The 21,970-nt window shown below is 54.2% G+C and overlaps 1 protein-coding gene across 2 annotated transcripts in view; it reads right to left on the bottom strand.

Annotated features, from left to right (window-relative positions):
- CYTH4 (cytohesin 4) overlaps nt 1-21,586 on the bottom strand; it is a gene marked incomplete at its 5' end in the record, with an annotated part of 30,719 nt that extends 9,133 nt beyond the window's left edge. Inside the window, 8 exons of one of the 2 annotated variants that reach the window (XM_082665064.1) lie at nt 2,133-2,281; nt 4,169-4,281; nt 6,054-6,134; nt 7,810-7,928; nt 9,446-9,512; nt 10,707-10,771; nt 12,716-12,798; nt 21,490-21,586. In XM_082665064.1, the coding sequence (XP_082521190.1) occupies nt 2,133-2,281; nt 4,169-4,281; nt 6,054-6,134; nt 7,810-7,928; nt 9,446-9,512; nt 10,707-10,771; nt 12,716-12,798; nt 21,490-21,586 (774 nt within the window). Of the gene's footprint in view, nt 1-2,132; nt 2,282-4,168; nt 4,282-6,053; nt 6,180-7,809; nt 7,929-9,445; nt 9,513-10,706; nt 10,772-12,715; nt 12,799-21,489 lie in introns of both variants that reach the window. The other variant, XM_082665065.1, reaches the window with a different exon arrangement.
- Between the last annotated feature and the right edge of the window lie 384 nt (nt 21,587-21,970).

The raw sequence follows: 21,970 nt of genomic DNA, 5'->3' as shown, positions 1-21,970 counted from the left end.
AACTAGCCAGTCCAACGACATAGGTGCTGTGCTAAGTACCTTACTAATCCTATAAGCTTACCTACACTAATCCTATAAACCGGGAGCTCAGAGAGGTCAAGCCACTTACCTAAAGTCACACAACTTGAAAATGGGGGAGCCAGGACTTGGATGTGGCTGTGACTCCAACGCTCTGTTCTTTTCCCTGCTCAGTGCCTGCCCCTCTCGGCTGCCAAGGAGGATAATAAACCCTTCCCAGACCTCCCAGGAAGAGCTTGAAGCTAAATTGAGATAATAGACCGGAAAGCCCTATGAGAAGAAAGTTACAAGCTCTATACAAATGCAGTGCATTGTTACTAACAAAAGGCTTGAATTGGGAAAAATACCTCTGGAGGGAAGGAGGCTCTTTGGGGGCTGAAGCAATAAAGTGGCACCTGGGAGATCCCACAGGACTGGTGCTGGCGTGTCCTTAACTCATTACCTGCTGGACAAGGTGCGCCCAGCTTCCGGCCCCAAGTACCGCGATGAGATGCGTTCCCAGTTTTCAAATGCTTTTCACGTTTTAGGCATTTTACTAAGGGCTGGGGGTTTTAAATGATTATTAATCACTCTTAATGGCGACCTAAGCTACACTTTAGAGCTTGTGCTATGTACCTGGCATGGGCTATGCCCTTTACAGTCTTAAAAATTACTACTCACAGCAGCTGTGACGCAGGCATCGTTATCCCTGTGCTCCTGGTTGAGGAAATGGTGGCTCCAAGAGGGTGAGTCATTATTTAAGGTCACCCAGCGGGCAAACGGGGAGATGGTACTTGACCTGAGCTCTAACCTACTTTCAAGCCCTCATTTTATGTCGTGCCCCCTGCCCACCAGGATAAACTGTCTGGGGATCAAGGAGGAGGGTGGGCTAAGGGCGAGGCTGTTCTCAAACACCGAGGGGCACCAGAATCGCTCCAGACTCAGGCTCTGCCCCCACCGACCAGACTTCTGCTGTCGGAGGTACACAGGGTGCTAAGCTGCCGGGGTGGGGTTCACACCGTCTCCTCCCCTCCTGCCGTGCTCTGACCTGGAGGGAACTGAAGCTCTATTGAGCTCTGGGGCGTCTCTGGTCCTAGAAATGAATCGTCAATTCATTTTTGCAGAGCCAGGCTTTGAATCTCACTCCTGTGTTTCTAAAACAGCTCCTGGCTCCGCTTTGCCCATAGGAAGCAGGCAAACTCCTGAGGCTGTCGTTCGAAGCTATGATCTCTCTGGCCCAAACTCGGTGCCCATCACGGTCTGTATGTACCCAGCTGGCCACTCTGGATGCCCCTCCCTTTCCCAACCAGGTCAGATGCTGGCCAGTTCCTCTTTCTGGAATCTTCTTTCCCTGCTTCTCCTCTGGGCAAACTCCCACTCAACGTTCGAGGCCCAGTTCAAAAGTCACCTCCTCTGTGGAGTCTTCCAGGATGGCACCCTTCCCCTGCTCCCAGGAGAGTGATAATAGTGTCCTCTGTGTCTCCATAGCTGTGTATCCTACGGTCAGTGCAGCATGAATCACGCAGGGTTATAATTCGCATGTGTATCATCCTCCCACCAGACCCTGAATGTGGGTTTACTCATCCCTGGGTGCCCCGTGCCAGGCACAGGGCTCGGTGCAGTGTAGCAAGGGTGGGACTGTTTGAGGAGGGGATGGGAGGCCTGGGTTCTGCTCGACTCCCGAGCTGATGTGTAGCCTGTGGAAGACCTGTTCCTTCCTCTCTGAAAGAGGGAGGGGTTTGAGCAGAGTCTGGGGATTTTCAGCCCTGACCCACTGAGAGTCTAAGAATCTGGGATTCCAAAAAATAGATGTAGGCTGCGTGAGGCACCCTTTCTGGAAGGTGTGAATGATGGGTGCCCAGAGTTCCCCGAAGGCTGAGGTCTGGGAGGACCTCCTGGGTGTTCAGTCTTGGACCTCCTTCTTAAGATGGGCCCACGTGGGAAAGCCCTTCTCGGGATCAACCTCTTTTGTGATGGTCCCTCTCAAGACAGTGACCAACCTGGGAGGGCCATCTCAGCAGCGCCCTCTCCTGGAGCGGCCTGTCTGAGAGGAGCCCCTCTTGGGCCATGGACCTAAGGACAGGCTCCTCCTGGATGCCTGGGGACGGGGCTAGGTGGGGCCACACCCCTCTTACCCGCAGCTGCTCCTCAGGCAGGTCACTGCCATCATTGATGCCACGGTTCATGGACACAAAGCGCTCGAAGGGCGGCCTGTCCCGGACATTGGGGTTGTGCAGGCTGGTGTTGAGCATGATGATGGAGAAGGACAGGACGTAGCAGGTGTCTGTGGGGACGGGACAGCGGGCACAGTCTTGGCTCTGGCCACTCTCCCCTCCCCTGCCCCAATCCCTTCTAGGGGCCAAGAATGGGCCGTTTCAATGTCCTGAAGGTCCACTCTGTCCTCCCGGCTTGGCATTTGAGGCCTGGCCACGCCTCCCACTCTTATGGGACTCCCTGCTCCAAACAAGCTTCAGGTGTCCGTTCCGGAGCCCCTGTGTGCCTTCCTACCCTGGTACTTCTGCTCCTGCTGGGGCCCCTGCCAGGCACTCCCTCCTCTTCCCTTTCTACCCACTTAAACCCTCCCACTCTTTCGGCCCCAGTTCCAGCCCTCCCCCCAACCCCAGCCCTCCTCCCCCCCCAGCCCCCCCCCCAATCCAGCTCCCCCCACCCCCCGAGCCCTCCCAGCTCTCCTGCCCACTCTGTTCTCTGCCTTCTTGGAACTCAGAGGATGCTTATTGTTGGCAACACCGTTCAGGGCTTCGTCACGTGCCACTTGGTTATCTTATTAGCACTGTGGGGCTCCCGGCCGCGCTCCTGTTCCATTATTCAGACTTTCACGTGCTCGGGAGCGAGGCTGGGCTGAGCGTTTGGGAAGGAGGTGATCGCTACTCTATGATGTTTTAAAGCCCTGGGTCCAGAGCCAGGGAAGTCCAGCTGTGTCCCCAACTCTCCGGTTGACCTTGGAAAGTACCTGAGTTCCCAGAGCCTCAGCTTCCCCATCTGCAGTATTAGGAGGTTTAACTTTGAAGTAGCTTCATGTTCTAGAACATCGATGATTCTCCCTCTGGTAGCAGTGGCACTAATGTTGGTGCTTGCCCTGTGCTAAGCTCTTTACAGCCCTTGACAACGCTATGAGGTAGGCACTGTTACCACCATCATTTTACAGATTAGGAAACGGAGACACAGGGAGAGTGAGTTTACATGTCCAAGGTCACAAACTTAAGTAGTGAGACTGTGATTCAAATCTGGTGCTTTAAAATTCCTTCCTTCCTACAAATATCTATTGTGTACCTCCTAAGTGCTACAGAATGGGGATTCACTGGTGAAAAAATCTGTATGGTCCCCATCCTTGTGAGATATTTAGACTTGTGGGGCTGACAGATAACAAACAAGCAAATCCCTAATTTATATATAACTACAAGGTAGGCAAATGCTTTGTAGGACTTGCCCATGGATATGCTGCTGAAAAGCTCCCTTCGCTTCTCGGAGTCTGTGTTCTGCAGGGATGAGAACCCTGATGACCTTGCAGAGTGGATGTAAGGATTACATGACTTTGCATGGGTAAAGCACTTAGCACATGGGGAGTGCTCAATATGTGGACTTGGTTATTGCTGTGGTATCTTCAGACCCAGAGAAGAGGCCAGGACAAGCCTGCCATGATGACTTTTCGCCCACCATGTTGGGGGATGTGGGGGACTGAGCTTTGCTGATATCTTTCTATACCCCTTTGCGCCCTGCATCCTGCTCAGGCTGTTTCATGCTTCTGTGCCTTTGCTCAAACTAGAACTCCTGTCCAAAAGGCCATTTCTCCCCTTGACCTCCCGGAGAACTCCTATTCATCCTTCAAAACCCCATTCAGACCTCAGGACCTCTGGGAAGCCAGCCTGGACACGCTGAGTTCCCCCATCCCTGCCCTCAGATGAGGCACTGATGCCTTAGCACCCTGTGCCATTATTTCCTGCCTTCTCTCCCAAGGATCATGCCCTGAGGCAGCTCTGCCTGACAAGCACCCAGCAGAGGGCCTGGCACAGAGTTGGAACTCAGTGAGGGTTCATGAGGGGATCTGGGCTCCCAGGGTCTGGGTGCTTGGGAGAGACCTGAGGGGGTAGAGAGGCCGAGGTGCCTCAGAAGGCAGATTTGTGTCTGGCAGGGTCCCCTCCCACACTGGTACCTGTGGATTGGAAGACACCTGGGTTGCAGAGGCAGTAACGGGTGGCAAAGGTCTCCATCATGCGGTCGATCTTCTGGGCCTCGCCTGGCAGTCGAAAGCTCCACAGGAATTGTCTGGGGGAAGAACAGAACCATGGGCAGTGGAGGTGGGGGAGGCTCTAAGAGGGGGCTTAGGGGGTACCCCATCCCCCCACCCCATAAGCTGCTCTGTGTTTCCCAGGCGTAGTCTCTTTATCCTGTAAATGAGAGACTCTGCACCTGTCATCTAGGTTCATGGGGGGTGGGGGGGGTGTCAGTGGAATTTGTTATTCTGAGCACCAAGACTGCAGGAGGGATCCAAGAAATGCTTTTTCTTCTAGAATACAGGAGCTGAGCGGGCACACCCCCCTGCCCATCTGAGACCCAGCACCATTTGCGGCCCAGTCCACCTTAGCCCTGTAGATTCCCGGGTCTGAGGCCCCTCCCCGCCTGGCCACTGGGCCCTGGGATTTGACTGTGGAACCCTGGGGGAGTGTCTTCCCTTGGCTGGGAAGTAAATGATTTCCACAGCTTCCAACTAAGTTCCCCAAGGGCAAGGGCAGTGCCTGCTCCTCTCACATCTCCTGGTGAGCTGGGACAGCCAGTAACTGCTCAGTAAAGGCTAGCTGAATGAGTGAAAGAATGAACAGGTGAATAAATGAACAAATGAATGTTGGAGACTCCCAACCTACCTCTCTCCTTTAAAAAGCATGGGGGTTAAAGGGAAGGCCACATTGCTTAGATGGTGGTGGCTTCTTCCTTCTCTGCCTAGCAAACTCCTAATCATCCATCAAAGCCCAGAACAAATGCCCCCACTCAGGAGCTGATTTTCCAGGCATCATCTGCAGCAGCAAGACTTACTAAGCACTGACGGTGGACCAATTCTAAGCATTTTCTCATTTAGTCCTCACCACCCTATGAGGTTGGTACTGTTAGTATCCACATTTTACAGATGAAGAAACTGAGGCACGGAGAGGTTTTTTTTTTTTTTTTCTTTGCGGTACGCGTGCCTCTCACTGTTGTGGCCTCTCCCATTGCGGAGCACAGGCTCCGGTCACGCAGGCTCAGCGGCCATGGCTCACGGGCCCAACCGCTCCGCGGCATGTGGGATCTTCCCGGACCGGGGCACGAACCTGTGTCCCCTGCATCAGCAGGCGGACTCTCAACCACTGCGCCACCAGGGAAGCCCCGGAGAGTTTTGTGTGTGTGTGTGTGTGTGTGTGTGTGTGTGTGTGTGTGTGTGTGACTTTCCCAAGGGATGAGTAGCAGAGATAGGATATGAACTGAGCAGTCTGGCTCCAGAGCTTGTGCTCCTAACGCATATACTGTAATGCCTCCCATTGTTGTAAAAATGAGTAGCAACAATAATATCCTAATTAGAAAATAATAAGTAATAATAAATGCAGTACACACTAAGCTGCATTAATAAAATAAGTAAAACAAGCACTAATCCAAAGAGCAGTGGGATGGGAATGGCATCATAATAGTAATAATGATTATGATTTAATATTATTATAATAATGATGTAATATAATAATAGTAACGAGCCAGCTACTGATCCAGGCAGTCCACACCTATTATCTCATCTAACCTCAGCTCTATGGGGGGGATAATGTCATTAATTAAGTTTATTTATTTATTAAAAAATTTTTTGGGGCTGCACCACGCAGCTTGTAGGATTTTAGTTCCCGGGCCCTCAGCAATGACAGCGCTGAGTCCTAACCACTGGACCGCCAGGGAGTTCCCTCATTTATTCATTCTTTCTCCTGATGCTTTGTTTGTGCTGTTAGCCATGTGGGTGGTGATGCCCCAACCCTTCCTGCCGTGCCACCCTCGGGGGTCAGGCCCCTGCCCCCTGCACCACTCACCTGAGGGCCTGGACAAGGTTGAGGTTGGCGAACTCGTGGCAATCTACGAAGGCCTGGAGGACCTGCAGGTTGATGGGGTCCCTGGCGAGGAGGCAGAAGGGAGGGCGGGACACACTCGGGCATTTGCTGACACCCACCTCCGGGGGGGCGGTTGAGGTGGGGGAGGCCAAGGAGGGGAGAGATGTCCTCCTTCTGAATCCAGCCACCATCTGGTCTGTTCCCATCTGTCTGAGCCCACATCACAGTCCCCCCCGCCCCCGTGTGCACGTCCATGTCCTCCCACACACAGCAGACGCCCCACCCCGCGACGGCTCACCAACACTGTCCTCACCCAGGAGGGGAGCTCTGGTTTCAGAGCGGCCTGCCCTGAGTCAAATCCTTCCTCTGTCACTTCCTTCATGGGTGACCCCACACAAGCCACTTGACCTCCCCAAGCCCCAGTGTCCACATCTGTAAAATCAGAGAAAATGCCCACCCCCTTTTCCTCCCCCTTCCCACATCTGAAATCAGAAAGCGTTGCCCTTCTTGCCACCTGGGTTCCCTGCTTGCTTAGAAGGAGAGTGTCCTCTGGGGAGCCTGGGGGAAGGGTCCCTGGCTTGTTGGCCCAGCTCCACGCCTGTCCCCTATAGTCTATCTGCCACCCAGCAGCCAGAAGGGTCCCCTCAGACCACTCCTCTGCCCAGAACCCTCTCAGGGATCCCCACCTTGTCACCTGCTACTTTCTCCCTTCCTCTCTCTCTTCCAGTCTCACTAGCCTGCTGTTCTTTAAGCAGCTTCTGCCCCAGGACCTTTGCACACACTGTTCCCTCTGCCTGAAATGCTCTTCCCCCAGAGCTGCACTGCTCACCTCCTTTAAATTTCAGTCAAAGTTCACCTTCTCTGTGAGACCCTTTGTGTCCACAACTATTTAAAGTCCACAGCCTTCGAAGCATGGCTCCCAGAACTTTCTCATCTCCCTTCCCTGCTTTATTTGTATTCCAAAGAACTTATAATTTTCTAACTTATTGTACATATTTTGGGATCTGCCTTCCCCATTAGAATGTACCTCCTTGAGGGTAGGAGCTTTTTGATTTTGTGTTGTCTTTGTTTTTGGCCGTGCCGCGTGACTTGTGGGCTCTTAGTTCCCTGACCAGGGTTGAACCCAGGCCCATGGAAGTGAAAGTGCCGAGTCCTAACCGCTGGACATCCAGTGGTTTGTTTCTTTTTAACTGAAGTATAGTTGATTTACAACTGTGCTATTTTCAGGTGCACAGCAAAGTGATTTGGTTATACATATGTATGTATATATCTGTATTCTTTTTTTCAATTCTTTTCCATTATAGTTTATTACAGATATTCAATATAGTTCCCTGTACTACACAGTAAATCCTCGTTGTTTATCTATTATATATGGTAGTGTGCATCTGTTAATCCCATACTCCCAATTTAATCCCCCTGCCCGCCCCCCCGACCAGGAGTTTTGTCTATCTTGTTCACTGGTGTACATCCAGGGCTTGGAACACTGTCTGGTACACGGTAGATACTAAAAATATCTACTTGTTTTCTAAATGAGTGAAGGAAGGAATGAAGGCCGGCAGGCAGCCCTTGGTTCAGGGTCTGGAGGGACGTGATCAGTTAGGCCACTGAACCCCAGGAGTTATGACTTTCCTAACATGACTCATTCCCTTACTTACCTGCACACACAATCCCTTCACCCACACTGGTGCACACCAGCACACCCTCATCCTCTACCTCCCTAAGGCCCCGCCCTCCTTACCTCTCCCCCAAGTAGGTGCCGATGGCCGTCTTGTTGAGGCCCTCGCCCTTGTACAAGAACTGGGCGATATCTTGGACATCCGGGGTCAGCAGCTTGTGCTCAGTGAGGTACTGGATGCCCTGGAGGTGGTACACAGAGCCCGTGAGTAGCCCCACCCAGCAGCTGGCCTGGGAGGAGGGAGGGAGAGAGCCTCTGTGGCCAGAGCCCTGGGCCTGGCATTCTAGCATTGGCACAGCTTGTTCTGGGAAGTCGTGTTCCCTCCTTAATAGAAGTTGCCTGTGTAAGGTGGTGAGTTCCCCATCAGCAGAGATGTGCAAAGAGAGATGGGGTTCCTGCCGTGAACCAGGTTCATGCCAGGTGCTCCCCAGGGTGCCCTTCAGTCTGACACTCTTTGAGGATATGCTTCGATGATTCTATGAATTTATAATTTTAAGATTGAATGATTCAGCCCTTCCTTTTGTCCCCCTTAAAATTCATATTATTTAAACATAGTGTTTCATTTTTTCTTACAAGTAATCTATGTCCATTGTATAAAAGTTAGAAAAAAACTGCTCAGTCAAAAGGAGAGGAAATTGCTCAGTCCTACCACTCGGAGGTAGACAGTTTCCCTGGTGGTCCTTTCCTCCCTTTTCTGTGTGAAAATGGGAGTGTGCCTCGCCGATTTTCTGATCTGACAATATCTCAGACATCTCTCCCCACGACCCAGGGAATGGAAGTCTGTCATCTAATTTTAGGAGTTTGAGGGGTTGCTGTCTGGTTTTCCGTGATGATGCCTTCGAGTCCCTATTCCTTTTGGAGAAGAGGCTGCTGGGAGAGGGGGGACAGGTTGTGGAGGGCTCTGAGTGACGGGCAGATGGCCCAGGGGATCCCTCAGGGGCCCCTCCCTGAGGGGCGCTCAGGCAGGATCAGGTAGGAAGTGAGTTAGCGCGCGCGCGCGCGCGTGTGTGTGTGTGTGTGTGTGTGTTTGTGTGTGTGTGTGTGGTCTGTGTGGTCTGTGTGGATGGGGGCAGGGGTTGATTGCTGTGCCACTGGGACACGGGAGGCCTGTGATGGGGAAGAGGCAACCTTCTAAGCGAGAGCAGTAAATTTCCAGGGACCCCGTGTCTTCCCTGACCCCACCTCTGTGTGTCAACTTGTGGCTTCCTCCTGTCCCGGCTCCTACAGGAAAGGAGCCCAGGGCCACCTGGCTGGGCGAGGGGTGGGGACTGGGGGTGCTCTGAGACCAGTGGGGGTGGGGTTAGAGCGTAGCTGAGCCCTGAGCACTCAGGGCTCCACGCCAGCATCTCAGGACTGGCTCCCCAGCCGAGGGGCTGGAGGACACTTCTGGAGACTGAGTCCCAGAGTTTAAGGGCCCCACTGCCCAAAGTCCAACTCACAGAGCGGGGCACAGACATCACAGACCCCATTGCATCCTCCTGGCTCCCACCTCATGCCCCGGAGCTACTATGCTGTGGGGTGGCGGAGCCCCCAGCCATAACAGGCGTGGGGCAGGATAAGATGCTGAGCCCGGCGGGGCTTCAGTTTCCTCATCTGTAAAGTGGGTAATTGTGTCAGTTGAGGGGGAACAAGAGGACATCGTGGAGGGCCCCAGCATGCAGCTCTCCCGGCCCCCTGACTCGGCCCCCGCACTGCCTACCTTCACGGGATCCATGTTGAATTTCTTGCGCCCGATGCCCAGCTCCTTCTCTTTCTGGGCCATGCGGCTGTAGACAGGAAGACATCAGCCTGGACGCCCCCGGACCCCAGGACACCCCTCCAATCCCCGAGGACGCTTCCCTCAGCTAGAGCCAGTATTCCCTAAGGGCCTCCAAGTGGGGCTGGAATCACCGGGGAGAACGTGAGAAATGCAGGGCTTGGGGCCCTTCCTGAGCTACAAGGACCATATTTCCAATGGGCCCAGCTCTGGAGCTGTGGCCTCAGGAGCCAGAGATGCTCCTGGGGGGGATGTAGAGGGGCCCCGTGCTTAGAGGGGGAGCAAGAGGTTGTGGGTAACAGCACAGACTTTGGAGCCAGGCTTCTGGTGCAAATCCCACTCATCTCTCTGGGACTCGGTTTCCTCATCTGTAGCATGCGGTGACTATCACCTGCCCCCCCAAGCATTGTTGAAAGGTTCAAGCATTGAAAATAGCTAGCGTTAGGTGCCGTGTAAATGTTATGTTGTTGTCATTTTTGGGGCTGGAGACACGGGGGCGGTGCACGTGTGTATGTGGGCGTGAGTGCGTGCACGTGTCCGGGCTAGGAAGGTGGGGATCAGAGGCATCAGGGAACTGAAGGCTGGCAGGGGCAGGGTGGGGATCTCCTGGGACACCGTATGGAGGAGTCAGTGCCCTGGGGCCCTAGGGGATTATGTAGGGACCAACCTTCTCATTGTACAAGTGGGGAAACTGAGGCTCAGTTAGGGGAGGACCGACCGCAGGTCACAGAGCCAGGGGCAGTCTTCCTATAGAAGGGGTGGGGTGATGACACCTTACGGGTGGAGTGAAGTGGACCAGCCTCGGCCTTGCCACAGGCCAGGCTCCTGTCCCTGTAAGGCCCCTGGCTTCCTTATCCTCATACTTGGGGCTGAAATTCCCCTCTCCCTGGCCCAACCCAGGATGCTCCTGGCCAGCGATTGGTCAGGGGCTGGGTCAGGTGGGTTGGGAGAGACTTTGGGTGGAGGAGGTGGGAGAACGGGGCTGCTGCTGAAGAGAGGGGTTGCTGGAAGCAAGGACCAGACCAGACCATGGGATGGAGTGTCAGGGCCGCCCTGTTCCTATTTCACCCCCCTATGCCTCCCCTCTGGGGGTCCGACCCCTGATTTCACCAGGGCCCGGGCTCATTCACTCTCACTCATGGCATGTGACGTCCTCAGGAAGCCACTGTGGCAGCTTCCCAGGGTCCCCTGCCAGGCCCCTCACCTCTCCTCTGCTGTCTCGAAGCAGTCGATTTGAGCAAACACATCTTCGATCTCGTCCTTCAGCTTCTGTGGGGTGGCGGGCGGGGGGAGGGTGGGGAGGTAGAGTCAGGGGACGGAGCCTGGGACAGAAAGGGCTTCACGACACCCCCCCCCCCCCCAAACACAGCCATTCCCACTTCCAGGCGTGATTCCCAAACCTCTGTCCTGAGCTGCCACTAAGAGACCCTCCCCCTGGTGGATCCCTTTCCCGAATATCTCACATCCTCAAAATCCCAAGTCAAACTTCTTGCCTCTGTTTATCCCTAGTTCTCCCGGGGCTCCTCTCGTGGCGTGAGGGAGTCCCCAGTCCCTAGCCTTTCCCCCACTCTATTTCTGGTCTTCCCATCTCTCACCTCTGCAGCTGAAAAGTGTCCTAGCCTTGAGCCAAAGCTTCCCGGCAAGCCCTCCTCCGCCCGGCTGCCATCTTTCTGAAGCACCGCTTGGTGCCGGCCCTTTTTCCACTCAAACTCCATCCATGGCTCCTTACTGCCTGGCCAGGCAGGAGGTACCCCCTCTCACCCAATGATCGGGCCCCAGCTCCGCTCTGGTTTCCCTCCCTCCATCCATTTACCCTGTCCCGCTCCCTGGACTCTGTGGCCACTACGAGCCAGGAGCTATGGGTCAACAGGGTACAAGACGGCACAGGACCTCTTCTCAGGGACTTTGCAATTCCAGTGAAATTTACAGAAGAGGACACGGAGGCCCAGAGAGGTGAAGGGACATGTCCAGCATCTGACTCCAAGCCTCTGCTTTCCCTGACAACCCCCAAGCCTCTTCCATCTTGACCTGGCGGGAGGTGCCCAGTGGCAGAGGAGACTCCCTAACTCAGTGGCAGCAGCAAGAGCCCCCAAAGGCACCCCTGCCTTCCCTCACCTCCCTGAAGATCTCTGGGATGGGGGTGGTCCTAACAGGGCTTTGTCCTGGGGCCCAGGAGCAGCATGGGGCCTGGAGCCTCTTTCTGAGCCCAATCAGCTCCTGTCCATGTGAACTTGGCCAAGTCACTGAGTGGCTTCCCCACAAATAAAATGAAGGTTCACTCGTAAGTATTAACTGAGTACCTACTATGCTCTGACTATTGGACTCGGGATATAGTGGTGGGAAACAGACCCAGGCTCTCCTTACATGGAGCTCACCCCACTGGACTTTGGATCGTGGGGCAAATGAAAGAACCATGCAGAAGATGATCAGAGTAATGGTCTAGAAAGAGCCTGGCACATGGTAAGTACTTGCTGAGGGAGTTATCTTGTGCCTTCTTCTTTCTCTGGAATCTTAGGTGTACACGCGTTGCGATGGGAAGTGGGGTCCCACCAACTACAGCCAGAGTGGACAGGGCGACCCCTAGGAGGCGAGGCATTTGGGCTGAGAATGAACCAGGAGAAGAAGGAGCCATGAGGAGGGATTAGGAGAGTGTCAGGCAGAGAGGACTGTGAGTGCAAAGGCCCGGGGGCAGGACCGAGCATGGTGGCACATTCCAGGAGCACAAGCAGGGCCTGTTTCAGAAGGTTGCTGAGAATCAGATGAGCTAATGTCTGAGAAACTGGTGAACTGACAAGTGCTGGGCAGATAATGGTGTTATCTTGACCAAATGGTCTACATTTTCGGGGGGATGAATCTGAGGTCCGGGTTGGAGATGAGACCAGACTGAGGCCATACAGGTGGGGCTCTGCTCATAGTAGGTGCTGAACTGATGGTTCCCTTTCTCTCCCCTGCTCTCCTGGCTCTCTCTGAGCCCAGCAGCTGAACCCAGGAGTGGGGACTCCCCTGGGAATTCTGTTCTCCCCTCTCCTGGGGGCTGGGGCTGAGGCTACATGTGGGCTGGAATCTGGCCCCGCTCTTGGCCCAGGCTGGGTCAGGAGGTGTGCGAACGTGTATGACTGCTTGCTTGTGGGTATGTGTGGTTTGAGGGTGTGTCAGCACGAACATGTGGGTGGACAAGAGCATGTGTGTTTGTGAGCGTGAGTGTGAGCACACCTGGATGTCCTCCAGAAGCTGCTTCCGATGCCATTTGATCCGCTGCAGTTCCTCGGCCTCCCCGCTGCTCAGCTCCCCTGGGTCTGGAGAGAGAAGAACTGGTGGTCCCTGGCTCATTCCCCGCCCTCCCCTCCATCACTCGGCTCCAGCCACCCCAGCTAGCTCTCACTTCCCCAGGGCCCTCTTCCTTCTAGAAACCCATGACTTGCTTGCCCTCTTCATCCAGGCCTTGGCTCAGATGTCACCTCCTCCAAGAAGCCTTCCCTGACTGCCCTGTCTAAAGCAGTCCCTCCCCACACTCCCCTCCTACCAGCTTTATGTCTCTTCTGTCCCTCTGGGTACAGACTCCCTAAGCCATCTTGTTTACTTGCATCTTTTGTGTTCTACTCATTCCACTCAGCCCCATGAGAATAGGCACTTCAACAATTTTGCTCACTGCTGTATCCTCAGCCCCTAGAAAGAGCTTGACACAGAGCAGGTGCTCAGTGCAATACTTGCTGAAGGCATTCATCCTTTGCTGCAACTCTACTTCTTCACTGGATCACGCATCTGTCATTTATTCATTTGTTTGTATGACCAGGAAGTGGTGATCATTTTGCCTCACATCCCATTGGCCAGATGTAGCCACACGGTTACAGCTACCTTCAAGGGATGCTGGGTAATGAGCCTTTAATAGGGTGGTCCTGATATCCTTACTATGTAAGATGGGGAAACTGAATTTGGGGGGACATTTCACAGTGCCTGCCCCAGACACTCAGGCTCAGAGAAGTGAGGTGACCTGGCCAGGGTCCCAAAGACACAAGTTGTTGAGCCAGGGTGGGACTTGGGTTGGGATGACGACAAAGTCTGAGTTCTTTCCTCGTCACCTGGAAATGAATTAAAGGAGACACAGGTGTGCCAATGTTCTGGCAGTGTGCTATGACCATTCCCCCACCTGGGTCAGCTGACCTACCTCTACCCCCACCCCCCTTCCTGTCCCATCCATAACACTCTCCTGGTCAATATCTCCACGGAATCCTTATTCCATAGGGTGAGAATTCCTCATCCAGCCAGGCTTATTCCCCACCATTCTCAACAAGAGCCTGCCAGTCCAGCCTGCCTGCTCCTCACTGCCCCCAAAATGGTCTAACTCTCAGTCTTACTTCTCCACCTTTGCCTCTACAGCTCCTCCACCCTGTGATGCCTTTTCCTGTCTGCCCATCCACATCCTCTGGACTCTCAAGTCCTAGCTTTGGGAAGCACCTGGCCACATTTCTTAAAGGTTTTGCAAGGACAGATATGATCTCTTCCAAATAAAAGCAGAGAATATCAAGAGGTCCCTTTCCCTACTTCCCCTCCTGTTGACTGAGCAGTCATCTTGGACTTTGAGATGTTAGCTGGGTATAGAGGTGGCAGAGCACCAAGCTAGAAGGAGGCTGGGCCCTGGGCAGCCATGTGGAGAAGAGTCATCACGTTCACCTCCACCAGCTACCCACTTGGACTTTTCAATGAGAGAGAAATAAGTTTTGAGAATGTCTCAGTCACTGCTATTCTGAGTCTTTTTGTTACATCTGCCACACCTGAAACTCAACTTATCCAGTGTCCTTGTCTCTGAAGCATGAACCATAACCTAGACGGTGGTGGTCAGGATTAAAAAAATCTGAATTTTGTCAAACACTCAGTGAGGGTCTGACATACGGGAAGGGTACAACACACGTATAATGGGAGCCATGTTGTGTCACCCAGTTCTCCCCCTCAGGACCAAGGCACCCACTCCCTCAGCTGCTCTGTGTGTGTGTGTGTGTGTGTGTGTGTGTGTGTGTGTGTGTGTGTAGCCTCCTGATGACTCACAGCTGAGTCCCTCCTCAGGAACTTACCTCAGCCCAAATGGAGCTGCCTTGCCCAAGGATATGCCCCTCCCAAAGGGCAGTCACTACATGAAAAGCCAAGAGCCCTTGCCTGGTTTGTGGACCTGAGCAGGTTTTAGATTCCAGGCCCTACTGACTGAAGGAGAGGCCAGGCCCGCAGAAGGAAGGCTCCTGCAACACTGTGGCAAGTGTAAATGGTAATGATTTCCCTGTCAAGCAGCCAAGATGGGTCTGACCCACCAAGTCATAAAGTCAAGTGAGCCCAACAGCAACCCTTTGTAAGCGGTTCACCCAGGAACAGGTGTGAGCAGAGACAGAAGGCTCCAGGAAGCCCCAGGGACAGGTGACCCAGACCCTCATGTCATCCACTTGTTGTCATTCTGTGGTACCAGGTCCCTCAGCTCATACTATGTCTTTATGGATGGGTCCCTTGTGACCTCATGACAAAGGAGAAAAATGCCTGAACTCGGTTCCAGGATGGATGACTCAGTGTTTGTGTACAAGTAAAACTGGACAGCTATTGAACTACAGACCTGCTCAAGGTGTTCAAGAGAGAGTGGTGAGAAGTCGTCCCAGTGAGCAGAGCTTTGGGTAGGGTACCCGGTCCATTTCATGTGGAAAGAGAAGCGGCATGAAGTAAGAATATACATGCATTCATGGGCAGTAGAAGATGCCTTGACTTCTCGGTCAGAAGGAAGGAAATAAGGAAGTTTGGGAACAGAGAGGTTCCGGGGAAGAGTCAAGTGGGTGGCCCTATGGGAGTGGGCACAGGGTATGAAGATTTTTGTAAAACACCCTAATGTTCCCCAGGAAGCAGCCACCACAGGAGAGGCACTAAGTCACCAGGCGGATAGAATGACTCAGCCAGTTGACATCAGCGAGTCTCTGACTGGCTAGCCCAGTGCTGGTACAACGGTACATGAATGAATGTGGCCTCTGTGGAGGCTCTGCGTGGACCCACTCACCCAGGCTCTCCAAGCTACCACCACTGCTGAATGTCAGACCTGCCAGCAACAGAGACCCACTTTTTCTTGAGAAGACCAAACAGCAACTTGGTGGCAAACCGATTACATTGGATCCCTTGGTCTGGATATGGTGGCGTTTCCTGCCCACAGAGCCTTGGCCAGCACCACTGTCCAAGGGCTTGATCTGCTGACCCAGAACACTGCAACACATCAGACTAAAGGACGACCCTCTTTACAGTAAAGGAGGTGTGGGAGGAGCATGTGGCCATGGGATGCAACGGTCCTCTTACACATTTCACCACCAGAGGATGCTGGCCTGATGGAACGATGGAGCAGTTATGGAGGTGCTGCTGACGTGTCAGCTTGGAGATGATGTCCTGCTTGGATGCGTCCTCCTCCTCCAAGATGAACTCTACACCCTAAATCAATGACCATTAGATGGTACTCTTTCCCCAAGAGGTAATCTCCTGGGATTCAGGAACAAGGAAGGAATAGGAGCGCTACCATCCTTCTAGTGACCCACTTGGGAGTTTTCCTTTCTGTCCTTGTAACTATGAGGTCTAGAGATCCTGGTTTCCTGGGGGGTGAGGGGAGGTGGTACCTACACCAGGGGACAAAGCAAGAGTCTCATCAACCTCTAAATTCAAACACACCTATGCCAGCAGCTCCATGTAAATCATGTCATTTAATCTTCACAACTCTTTCAAGTGGATCTTTCCCAGTTTAAGACACTGAGGTCAGAGAGACGAAGTGACTTGCCCTGGGTCACATAGCCAAGAAGGGGCAGTGCTGGGATCAAAACATTAGTTTGCCAACACCTAAGCCTCCATCCCAGGAGAGGTGGGTTCTGCATGCCTTTGGGGACATGCAGGGACAGAAGGAGTGAGGGGCCACCCTCACGGAGACAGGAGCAGGGCCAGAGCAAGGGAGGCAGCGTTAGAGGCTGGGGCCCAGAACTCCTCTGTCAGGAGTGAAGGGAGGCTGAGTTCCATGGTGGAAGAACCCAATCACCTCTAGTTGACTTTGGGGTGAAAGATCAGACTTTTGTGTTTTGTTTGCTTTTCGTTGTTTTCCTGTTGGCTGGGGCTTGTGTCCTGAAGGCCTGTTTCTGGCCCAGGGCACACCTGCTGCTGGAGGCCACATGGACTCCAGACAGGGTGCTTGTTGGAGAGAAGCTGGGTGGGAATTCCGTGTTTCTATTGATAATCCCCAATGTGGATCCCGTGGCTGGGTCCCAGGCTGACTTCTCCTCTCTCCCCGTGGGGTCTCATGAATCCCCCTCTCCCCTCCTGGGCCAAGGAATCACACACACACCCTCAGCTCCAACCCCTTCCCCGAGCTTCAGACCCCTCCATCCCCCTGTGTCCTGACCAACGCTCATTTGTCACTGTGACTGAAACGGAACTCCTAGAATTTCCCATCGACCTGGCCTTCTTCCTGAGTTCTCAAGCTCTGGGAATGGCCCCCCAGATACCCCAGCCAGAACCCCAGGAGGCACCTTGACACGCACCCCCTCTCTCATCCTTGTGTCCATCACCAAGCCCTGTCCACCTTCTTTCTGTTTCCATGGCCTCCACCCTCCCCACAACCCTGGACTCCGCTGTCTGGATGACTGAGGGCCTCCCGAAGTCTCCCTGCCTCCACTCTGCCCCTCCCATGGCCTCCCATTGTCCTGGGGATAAAACCCCCAAATCTTACTGGGTCCATCAGACCTGCTGGTGCCCCACCCTCATCTCACATTGGGCCCGCCCCTGCCCCAGGCTGGAGGCCTCCTGGCTGCCCTTCACGTGTTCCAGTGAGCTCGCTCCCTCCACGGGCCTTCGCACATGCTGTTCCCCCTTGTCTGGAATGCCCTTCCTTCTCCTCTCTGCCTAGCGGCCCCTACTCATTGTCTCCATTTCCTCTCAGGGGCCCTCCTGTGCTCCGTCTGGGCACCCCCCCTCCGTCACCTCCTTCCCATCCCCGCAGCAGTTCTGGGATCTTGCTTCCTAAACAAGCCAAGCTGTTGGCTAAGGAAAGGCATGCTGGTTGAGCACCTTCTGTGCTTCAGGCCCTGGGGGCTCCAGGCTCTTGCCATCCACTATCTGGTTTGATCCTGACCACAGCTCTGGAGGAAGGTATTTCTAAATCTCATTCTATAGATGAGGCACCCAAAGCTCAGAGAGGTTAAGTGACCTGCCCAAGGGGACACAGCTGGAAGGTGACCGAGTTGTGATTTACACTCATCTGGGCCTCCAAGGCCACAACCCTCACATCGATCTTCAGAAGCCAGGTATCTCTGCGCAAATCATCAAAACCCCATCAAGACGCTAAGCTTGGATATTCTGACACAGAAATGTTGACCGTGGCTGAACACCAAGGAGAATGAAGACAAGATGCTGGATGATGTCTACAGTCTGAGCCCCTTTCTCTTTTTGGGTAAGAAATAAAACAAGGCCAAGGGCTTCCCTGGTGGCGCAGTGGGTGGGAATTTGCCTGCCAATGCAGGGGACACGGGTTCGTGCCCCGGTCCGGGAGGATCCCACATGCCGCGGAGCAACTAGGCCCATGAGCCACAACTACTGAGCCTGCGCGTCTGGAGCCTGTGCTCCGCAACAAGAGAGGCCGTGATAGTGAGAGGCCCGCGCACCGCGATGAAGAGTGGACCCTGCTTGCCGCAACTAGAGAAAGCCCTCGCACAGAAACGAAGACCCAACACAGCCAAACAACAACAACAACAACAAACAAACAAACCAAAAAAAAACAAGGCCAACATGGTAGAGCTGGGGAAGTGCTTTTTCCTTTGTCCTGGGAGAGTGGGTTGGAGTGAGGGTAGAGAGGGGTTATTTGTCTTTTTCTTCATGCAGCTCTTCGTGGTTTGACAGGAGCATTCCTGAACCCTCTCAGTCCACTGTCCCCTTCTGTCAGGTCCTGACCCCAACAGGTGGCAGCTGGCCGAGTACATCTGAACCCTGAAACAGTGCTGACAGCCCCGAGCCTGTGGCACTCATCCTGTGGTGCATGGGGGGGGGTGTCTTCCAACCCTTCACCTATTTGTTTAAAAGTGGGGATTTCTCTCCATTTCAGAGCTGACGACACTGAGGTGCAGGGAGGGTGACAAGGACACAGCCTGAGGGGGGTCACTACTGACTCCAAGCCTAGTGATGATGGAGTTTCAGGCACTGGTGCAGCTCATGGGAGATGGATTTTAATGATAATAATAGTGACACTAATGATAAAAAACACAAAGATATTACAATGATGGTAACCACTGCCACCACCATGAGCTCTGTTTACTCCTCACCGCGCTGTGCTTCCCACACCTCGTGAAGGCCGCCCTTGGACACCGACCCATACGCCCCGTGGCTGGGCTGCCCTCCGCACCCCGTGCCCAGGCCAGCTGAGTGTGCCCAGGTGCCGTCCCGGCCATCTCCCCGGCTCCTCTCTACTTCCCCTTTGTCCTTCCTCTTTCCCATCATATTTTTAGAAATCTGCTCGCAGCCTGGCTTCCAGGACAGCTGGCCCCGCTTCCCCTTTCCAGGGCAGGAGGAGGGTGCGATCCTGGGGCCCTAAAGGCGGAGGCTTCTCAGAGTCTGGGTGCGAGGGGGTCTGAGATGGGGGGCGGCTAGCAGAGCTGCACCCCGCCCCAGCCCCAGAGGGCCTGCAGGCGCATCAGATCGTGTGGCTTCCTCCCCCAACCCATCTGCCTCTATTTTTAATCTGCAGTCTTGCTGCACCAGCCCCGCGGCTGTCTTTGGTCACATTGGGGCTTTGTTGCCTGGACCTCTCAGCTTTTCAGCAGACCTAGGGGGAGGGGACCTGCTTCTGGGTGTCAGACACCCACAGCTGGAGGAGGGCAGGCAGCCCCTTTGCCACCATCCTGTCCATTGTATGAGCAGGGAAACTGAAACCCACAGAAGGAAGAGGCCCATCATGGCCACTGGCAGGTTGGTGCACAGCTGAGATCTGAGCCAGGTCGGGCTGACTCCAAATCCTTGTTCTTTCCCCACTTCCCCGGGGTGAGGCCAGGATGATGGTGTCCACTTAGAGGTGACAAATCGGAGCTCAGAGAGGGCAAGTCACCGGGCTGTGAAGGAGCTCCGAGTAAGACCCAGTCTGGGTAGCAGAGAAATGACCTTCCCTCCCTCCACTTCCTCCAGGAAGTCTTCCCAGATCTCCCTTGCCCCGGGTAGAGAGAGTCGCTCTCTCCCAGGCTGCAGGTCTGTGCCCATTTGCACATCTGCCCTGGGTCACTCTCCTATAGGGTTTTCTCCCCCTCCCCCCATTTCCGAGCCAGCAGCTCCCTCAGGACTGGGCTTGTGGCTGGGTCGTTGCTGTCTCTAGCATTGCACAGCCCAGGACCTGCACACCACAGGACTACTTATTGAATGAATGAATGAATGAATAGATGAACTGATCAGTGCAGTCCTCACATCTCCCAAGAGACTGCCTGCAGTGACTGCATTCAATCCCTGTCGTCCCAGGACCAGCCTGAAGCAAAGCAGTGACTCACCTCTTGGCCTCCCTGGGAGGCCTCGCCCCTCCCCTCCCTGACAGCCCAGGCTCAGCTGGGGCTCTCGCTCTTCTCAGATCTTGTCCTTATTCTGCCACTAATTGGCCGCCCGACTTTGGGCAATTCCGTCCTCTCCTCCAGTTCACCTCTGTGAGCCTCAGTTTCCTCTTTGCATTATGGGTGCAACCACCCTAAGGACTTCTGTACACGAAGACCCCAAGAATAACGGTGGAAAGACAGGCAGTGTGGGGGGGATTACTTCACTGTTTCTTGTCACCCTCGCATCTGCTGAGTGACCTTGAGCCAGGCACTGTTCCTTCTGGGTCTCTGCTTGCGTCCCTACTTGCCCCTAAGATGTGTTCACCGAGCCGTACAGTCCGCGAGCCACCTGCCCCCAAAAGCCGCCAGGAGAAGCTTGGGGTTCGGGGAGAGAGCAGTGGACAGGGTTGGAGGTGGGGAGTCATCCTGCCTCAGCAAGACTGTCCCTCTCCTGGCCTCCTTTGTTCCAGCTGAAAATGGGGGCTGTTGAAATGGATCAGTGGTTCTCTGTGTTCCCCAGAACACTTGGGGCGAGGGGAGGCCCAGTGAGTGGGCTCAGACTGCTTTGTTTTAGGTTTTGTTTGAAGAAAGGGGTCTGTGGCTAACAGGGTTCACGTCATCTGGACCTGGGGAACTGGACAGCTCCTGGCAACCCTTGTCTTCTGGAGTTCCAGGCCACGTTGGAACATTCTGAGATGCAGGGCACAGAGACTTGGCCGCTCTCCTCTCGGCCTCACAGAAACACAGCACAACACAGTCCTGTCCTCTTCCTGTACCAACTGACAGCCTCCTCTCCTGCTTACCAGGTAGGGTCTCAGCCATGGTCCCCTGCTGGCCGCTCCACTGGCAAAAGCGGTGCCCTTAGCCTCCCCAAAGGCCACTGTCACCCACCAGAGGCCAAACGGGCTGCAGGGCCCTTGTGCCACCCAGACAGTTATCATTCTCGCAGACATCATCATCTTCAACACAAACAACCTTTCTCAGTCCCACCTCAGGGCCTTTGCACTGGCTGTTCCTTTGCCTGGAATATTCTTTCCCCAGAAACCCACATGGATCACTCCCTTCCCGCCTACAAGTCTCTGCTCAAACGGAGTCTCCTCTTGAGGACTTCCAGCCACCCATCTTCCTTATCTCGCTTTACTGGTCTTCATTCTGCTCGTCACCACCTGACATAGTACATTCATATATTTACTGTCTGTCTCCCCGTCTAGAGCGTAAGCTCACGAGGGCAGGGGCCATGCCTGCTTTGTTCGCGGGACTCCCAGCATATGCTACACAGCTTGGCACCTAGCCTGAGCTCATAAATATCTGTTGCCTGCTTCTGCAAGTCCCGTCTGTGTTATATCTATTTACACACCGATTCCTGCGAGGCAGGCACCGTTATCCCCATTCTACAGAACAGGAAACTGACAGGTCGGCCCAGGTGCTTACCTGGGTGGCACAAGTCCATTCTGAAGCCCCCGGGGAAAGGTGGCCTGTGCTCCTGTGGCCCACTGACCCAGCTGCTGCTCAGGCAGGGATGCGTCATCTCAGCTACAACAGGCCCCTTCCCGTTTGCCCCGCCCAGCACAGTGTGGGGAGGAAGTCCTGTCCTGCTGGGGTCTGGTGCATAGTCTCTTGATGTCGCAGCACTTCCTAAAAACCAGCAGAGTTTTGGGTAGCGGGGACTCTGCATTTTGGGTGTGGGCAAGGGAGGGACAGAGGCAAAAGAGACAGAGAGGGATAAAAAGAGAAAGATGGTGACCCAGAGAAAAAAACACAAACACACAGATACACACACACACACACACACACACACACACACACACACACACACCCAGAGGAAGATGATTACTGGAGGACAGAACCTCCCTGCATATAAGCTGAAGGATCATTCAACTTGGACTGTCCAAGCTGAGCCCAATCAATTCCA

This window comes from Grampus griseus, assembly GCF_964374135.1.
Source record: "Grampus griseus genome assembly, chromosome: 11".
NCBI lineage: Eukaryota > Metazoa > Chordata > Mammalia > Artiodactyla > Delphinidae > Grampus > Grampus griseus.
The sequence above is the reverse complement of the archived record's forward strand: the minus strand, read 5'-3'. Positions and strand labels throughout refer to the sequence as shown.